Source organism: Nerophis ophidion, linkage group LG14, assembly GCF_033978795.1.
Source record: "Nerophis ophidion isolate RoL-2023_Sa linkage group LG14, RoL_Noph_v1.0, whole genome shotgun sequence".
Lineage (NCBI taxonomy): Eukaryota > Metazoa > Chordata > Actinopteri > Syngnathiformes > Syngnathidae > Nerophis > Nerophis ophidion.
The window spans coordinates 24386497-24392941 of NC_084624.1; the positions used below are offsets into that span (position 1 = coordinate 24386497).

A 6445-nucleotide genomic window follows, 5' to 3' on the forward strand; every position below is an offset into this window, starting at 1 on the left:
GCAGCGCTGACTGAAAATTGCCACTAGAGGTCCTCCGAACACCAACGCCTGTACAATAACAACAAAGTCACAGACATTGGAGGTTCTTTATACTACTATATATATATATATATATATCTATATATATATCTATATATATATATATATATGTATATATATATATAGATAGATATATATATATATATATATATATAGATATATATATATATATATATGTATATATATGTCTTGATTGGATTATCCAGAGAGTAGTGCTCGATACCGTGGTAGAGCGCAATATGTAGGTGTGGGAAAAAATCACAAGACTACTTCATCTCTACAGATCTGTTTCATGAGGGGTTCCCTCAATCATCAGGAGATTTTAATGGAAGCATTCACATACAATGGTTTATATAGGGCACAGAGTGGGTGGGTACAGGCAGGCGTAGGGTGTGGTGATTGGCTCATGTGTTACCTAGGAGGTGTTTCCGTCTGTGGCGGCATGTTGAAATGATTTCACTGCGCTTGTTGAGGGATGATAGATCTGGATGATATATAATAAACAGTTTCTCTTTTAAGCATAGGTTGCATCTTTTATTACCACTGTTGTAAGGTGGGCTGGATGCAAGAATTTGCCATGTAATTGAATATTCAACATTATTGTCTTTGAGGTTCCAAATGTGTTTGCTGAGTTCTGTAGAATTCTGCAAAGTCTGGTTTCTAAAGGAGGCGTTGTGATTATTCCATCTTGTTTTGAACGCTCCTTCGGTTAATCCTACGTACGTGTCGGATGTGTTAATGTCCTTGCGTATTACCTTTGCTTGGTAAACGACTGATGTCTGTAAGCACCTTCCGTTGAGAGGGCAATCAGGTTTCTTGCGACAGTTACATTCATTATTGGTTTCAGAGTCGTTTAGTCTGGGGGTAGGCAGTCCTTTTGCAATTGCTTTGTTGTGGTTTGAAATGATTTGTTGCATGTTGTTCATACAGCTGTAGCTCAATTTAATGTTGTTCTTGTTGAATATTTTTCTTAGGGTGTTGCCTTTGGGGAAGTGTTTGTCGATCAGAGTGAGGAACTTGCGGCCGATGTTGGTTGAGACGTCTTTGCTGAATGGCGGATTGTACCAGATGATGTTGTTTCGTTTTCTGCTCTTTTTTGGTTGGTTTCGGGGAGTGGGTTCATAGGTGAGGGTGAAGTTGTATCCGCTTTCATCAAGTGCTTTCTGGTACGGGGGGGTTGCTTGGTCGAATTCAACTTTGCTGGATGACAGCATCGATAGCCTTTTATTAATTCCGGTAGGTATTCTTTTCGTGGTGGTGGGTGGGTGGTTGCTGTCATGGTGCACGTATTGGAGTGTTGTGTTGGGTTTCGTGAATGGTTGGTAGCTGTTATTTCTCAGGTTGAACGTGACGTCGAGGAAGTTGACGGTTTGCTTGTTGGCTTCAATCGTGATCCGTAGGCCGTTTTCTTTGAAGATTTGGCATATGCGCTTCTTGGTGTTCTCGCTGCTCCTTGGCGAGGCGCGGCACACTGCCAGTCCGTCATCACGGTAAATACCAAGGTTCAGGTTGAGGCTAGCAAGCTGGAAGAGGAGGAAACTCCCAACGAGTTCGCACGTTTCTGCTCTGTTACTATGGGGAGTTTTGACGGAGCAGAAACGAAGAAACAAGATGGAATAATCACAACGCCTCCTTTAGAAACCAGACTTTGCAGAATTCTACAGAACTCAGCAAACACATTTGGAACCTCAAAGACAATAATGTTGAATATTCAATTACATGGCAAATTCTTGCATCCAGCACACCTTACAACAGTGGTAATAAAAGATGCAACCTATGCTTAAAAGAGAAACTGTTTATTATATATCATCCAGATCTATCATCCCTCAACAAGCGCAGTGAAATCATTTCAACATGCCGCCACAGACGGAAACACCTCCTAGGTAACACATGAGCCGATCACCACACCCTACGCCTGCCTGTACCCACCCACTCTGTGCCCTATATAAACCATTGTATGTGAATGCTTCCATTAAAATCTCCTGATGATTGAGGGAACCCCTCATGAAACAGATCTGTAGAGATGAAGTAGTCTTGTGATTTTTTCCCCACACCTATATATATATATATATATATATATGTGTATATATGTACATAAATATGTATATATATGCACATATATGTATATATGAACATATATATGTATATATATATATACATATTATATGTACATATATGTATATATGTACATATATATGTATATATATATATATATATTAGGGACGGCGTGGCGCAGTGGGGAGAGTGGCCGTGCGCAACCCGAGCGTCCCTGGTTCAATTCCCACCTAGTACCAACCTCGTCACGTCTGTTGTGTCCTGAGCAAGACACTTCACCCTTGCTCCTGATGTGTGCTGGTTGGCGCCTTGCATGGCAGCTCCCTCCATCAGTGTGTGAATGTGTGTGTGAATGGGTAAATGTGGAAGTAGTGTCAAAGTGCTTTGAGTACCTTGAAGGTAGAAAAGCGCTATACGAATCCAACCATTTATCATTTATCATTATATGTATATATATGTACATATATACGTATATATGTACATATGTATGTGTACGTATGTATATATATATGTGTAAATATATGTATATATATGTACATAAATATGTATATATATGCACATATATATGCGTATATGTACATATATATGTACATATATGTATATATGTACATATATATGTACATATATACGTATATATGTACATATGTATGTGTACGTATGTATATATATATGTATATATGTGTGTATATGTGTAAATATATGTATATATATGTACCTAAATATATATATGCACATATATATGCATATATGTACATATATATGTACATATATGTATATATGTACATATATATGTATATATATACATATATGTACATATATGTATATATGTACATATATATGTATATATATGTACATATATGTACATATATACGTATATATGTACATATGTATGTGTACGTATGTATGTACATATATATATGTATATATGTACATATATGTACACACCCATATATATATATATATACACACCCCCACACACTTACAGCGCCCTGTAAAAGTTGGGAAAAAAGGATATGAGAAAAAAAGTCTATATTTTATACACATCTGTTTTTGTATTTTATATTTATATTATGATGTGGGATCTGAACCGAGGATGTCGTTGTGGCTTGTGCAGCCCTTTGAGACACTTGTGATTTCCGGCTATATAGATAAACATTGATTGATTGATATTTCTTCATAGAAAATAATTCAACACTTTTTCTTGACATTGTCGTTAATTGACATTGTGACTTGTCATTGAAGTCAAATATCCACCCATTGATTGGACATGATATTCTTTCTAAGTCCTCTTCCCAAACACCACGCGGGGTCCCGTCCTGGTGGCACACGGCTCCGTGGAAATAATCCAAACAGCAGGTGACTTCATGAAGTCCTTATCAGCCATCTTGTTCTCTTCAGCTCGGGCCATCTCCTGCAGCTCTGGCGTGGTTTCCGGACACCAATCAGCCATGAATTTGTCTTTGGCTTCACAGTAGTTGACCACCACCTCCTCGGGCTGCTCGCCTAAGAGCCAGTCTGGGAGACAAGAAACCCCCCCACAGGTTACATTGTGCCATCTTGATAAATAAGGCCCGTGATAAGAAGATATCATGTCTAATGTAACCCCTCACCTGCACAGTCATGGATGAGATCCTTGATGAGGTGTCCGATGATGGCGTAGAGAACCCCCAGCAGGATGAAAATGGCCATGAGCAGGTAGAGCACGTACGTCGGCAGGTGGATGGCGTCCCTGGAAGGGGGAATGTAGCTTTCAAACAGCACCGTCCCATCTTCTTCTTTGTAGCGAACCCTTAAACTGTCTATTGGTGCTTCCATGGCGCTCAGTCAGGAAGTCCTCTTCTAAGGCGTCATTCTAACTTCAGGTCTTGGACGGTGAGAGTGAAGTATTGTCAGGTTTCTGCCGCTCCAGTCCATAAGGATGTGCAATGTTGAGCTGTGCTGAAGATGGAAGGAGATTAGAGCAGCTTGGAGCACTCAGGGTCAAATACAGGCAGGACATTTTCACTACAGCAGGAAATTAGTACTCATACTTCAGTCATCTGACATTTGGGATCCAGGAGCAGATAAAACCTGACAAATATCACATTACAGTCACAAGTAGTAAACACGCAAGTGTAAAAGTGTTATAATCCATAACTCTATTTATTTAAATGTATTTGTTTATGCATTTATGTATTAATTTATGTAGATTTTTAATTTGTATTTGTACCATAAAAAAGTAAGTATAGTATATTGATAGTAATAAAAATGCAAGTGTAAAAGTCTTGTTATAAAGGACCACAACTGATTTATGTACTTATAAGTACCACTGATAGTCACACACACACTATGTGTGGTGAAATTAACCTCTGCATTTGACCCATCCCCTTGTTCCACCCCCTGGGAGGTGAAGGGAGCAGTGAGCAGCAGCGGTGGCCGTGTTCGGGAATAATTTAGGTGAATTATCCCCCAATTCCAAGCCTTGAGTGCCAAGCAGGGAGGTAATGGGTCCCATTTTTATAGTCTTTGGTATGACTCGGCCGGGGTTTGAATGCATTGTATGTATTTATTTATTTAGTATTTTATTTATTAATTTATTTAAATTTATTTGTTTATGTATTTATGTATGTATTCATGTATTTTTTTAGTACAATAACAAAGTAAGTATAGTATATTAATAGTAATAAAATTGCAAGTGTAAAGGTGTTGTTATAAAGGACCACAACTGATTTATGAATTTAATTTATTTATTATTTATGTATTCATTTTAATTTATTTGTTTCTGTATTTATGTATGTATTCATTTATTTTTATATTATTTTTTTAGTACAGTAAAAAACTAAGTATAGTACATCAAAAATAATAAAAATGCAAGCGTTGTTTTAAAAGACAGATATATGCATTAATGTACTGTATGTACTTATCTTATTTATTAATTATTTATTTGTTTATGTATTTATGTATGGATTCATTTATTTGTATATTTCATTTTTTTTTAGTTCAATACAAAAGTAAGTATAGTATATTAAAAGTAATACAAGTATAAAAGTGTTGTTATAAAGGACCACAACTGCTTTATGTATTTATTTATTCATTTATTGAAATTATGTATTCATCTATACATATTTTTTCATTAGTTAAAATGTAAGTGTAAACGTGTTACAATAAAGTGACATCTACCATATTTTGTCTTTTGGAATAATTCAAATGTATGATGATATGCAGCATAAATAATGATTATACAATTTATTAACTTGTGCACATGTGTATTTTTATCATGGTAAGCTTTCCAAACACTGTTTATGTCAATAATATATTATTAGTTATCAAAAGTTTCATTTTGTGTCTAAAAATATTCAAATATAATTCATGTTTGTCATTGTTTGAAAAAAAAAAATCCAAACAAAAACATACAATGTTTATCCAGAATTATTTATTTTATCATTATTTTACATTTAATTTATAACCATAACATTAAAATATGATTAATATATACTGTATATACATATATATATATATTACAAAACATTCACAACAATAAGGATAAAATAATCTGTTTCTGAATTAATAAAGCAATGGGAAAGGGGTAGATGAAATGTAAATACAATGGAATAGAAATAAAAAATACATTAAAGAAATCCATTCAATGTAAAAATATTCTTAAAAAATTCTCAAATGATAATACATATATAGAGTGATGAAAATAAAGATATTTTTAAGAATGCACAAATATTAAAGTGCTATCATTTACATTTAGTATTTTTAAAAATGTATTTACTTTATACAGTAAAAAAAAAGTCAGAAAAAGTAATATAATTCTAGTGTAGTATGGTATATAAAGTAAAGTACAAATCTAGCATCTTTAGAATCTGCAGTATCTTCTCTCTGTAATAAGATGATGCTGCGTCATGGATTCCAAATAAGGTGTGTGTGCTAAGCAGGTATTATTCACACGGGAAGGTCAGCTGCAGAAACAATAATCAGATGAGACAATTATAGTATTGTTAAGTTGTTTACTGAAGAGAAGCTCACAGTGTAAGAACACGGACGTCACATGACAACAACGCAGCAGTTTCTTCACAATTAATATTTGGGTTACTCTATTATTATTATTCTATCTTATAAAGTGAAGTGAAGTGAACTATATTTATATAGCGCTTTTCTCTAGTGACTCAAAGCGCTTTACATAGTGAAACCCAATATCTAAGTTACATTTAAACCAGTGTGGGGGGCACTGGGAGCAGGTGGGTAAAGTGTCTTGCCCAAGGACACAATGGCAGTGACTAGGATGGCGGAAGCGGGAGTCGAACCTGCAACCCTCAAGTTGCTGGCATAGCCGCTCTACCAACCGAGCTATGCCGCCCGTCTGTGC

General features: G+C 35.5%; 1 protein-coding gene and 1 long non-coding RNA gene across 3 annotated transcripts in view; both read right to left on the minus strand.

Annotated features, from left to right (window-relative positions):
- Positions 1–2787: 2787 nt before the first annotated feature.
- On the minus strand, positions 2788–4046 carry LOC133568940 (uncharacterized). Its single transcript, XM_061921122.1, has 2 exons — positions 3705–4046; positions 2788–3609 (listed from the first exon to the last, which is right to left on the minus strand). Exons 1-2 carry the CDS (start codon positions 3907–3909, stop codon positions 3374–3376), a joined length of 441 nt encoding a protein of 146 aa, XP_061777106.1. The 5' UTR covers positions 3910–4046; the 3' UTR covers positions 2788–3373.
- A 2018-nt stretch (positions 4047–6064) lies between these two features.
- Positions 6065–6445, minus strand: part of LOC133568334 (uncharacterized) — an 8310-nt gene continuing 7929 nt past the window's right edge. The window contains exon 4 of one of the 2 annotated variants that reach the window (XR_009809574.1): positions 6065–6445. This exon is cut by the window's right edge and continues 335 nt beyond it. This is a non-coding gene — a long non-coding RNA (uncharacterized LOC133568334). The other variant, XR_009809573.1, reaches the window with a different exon arrangement.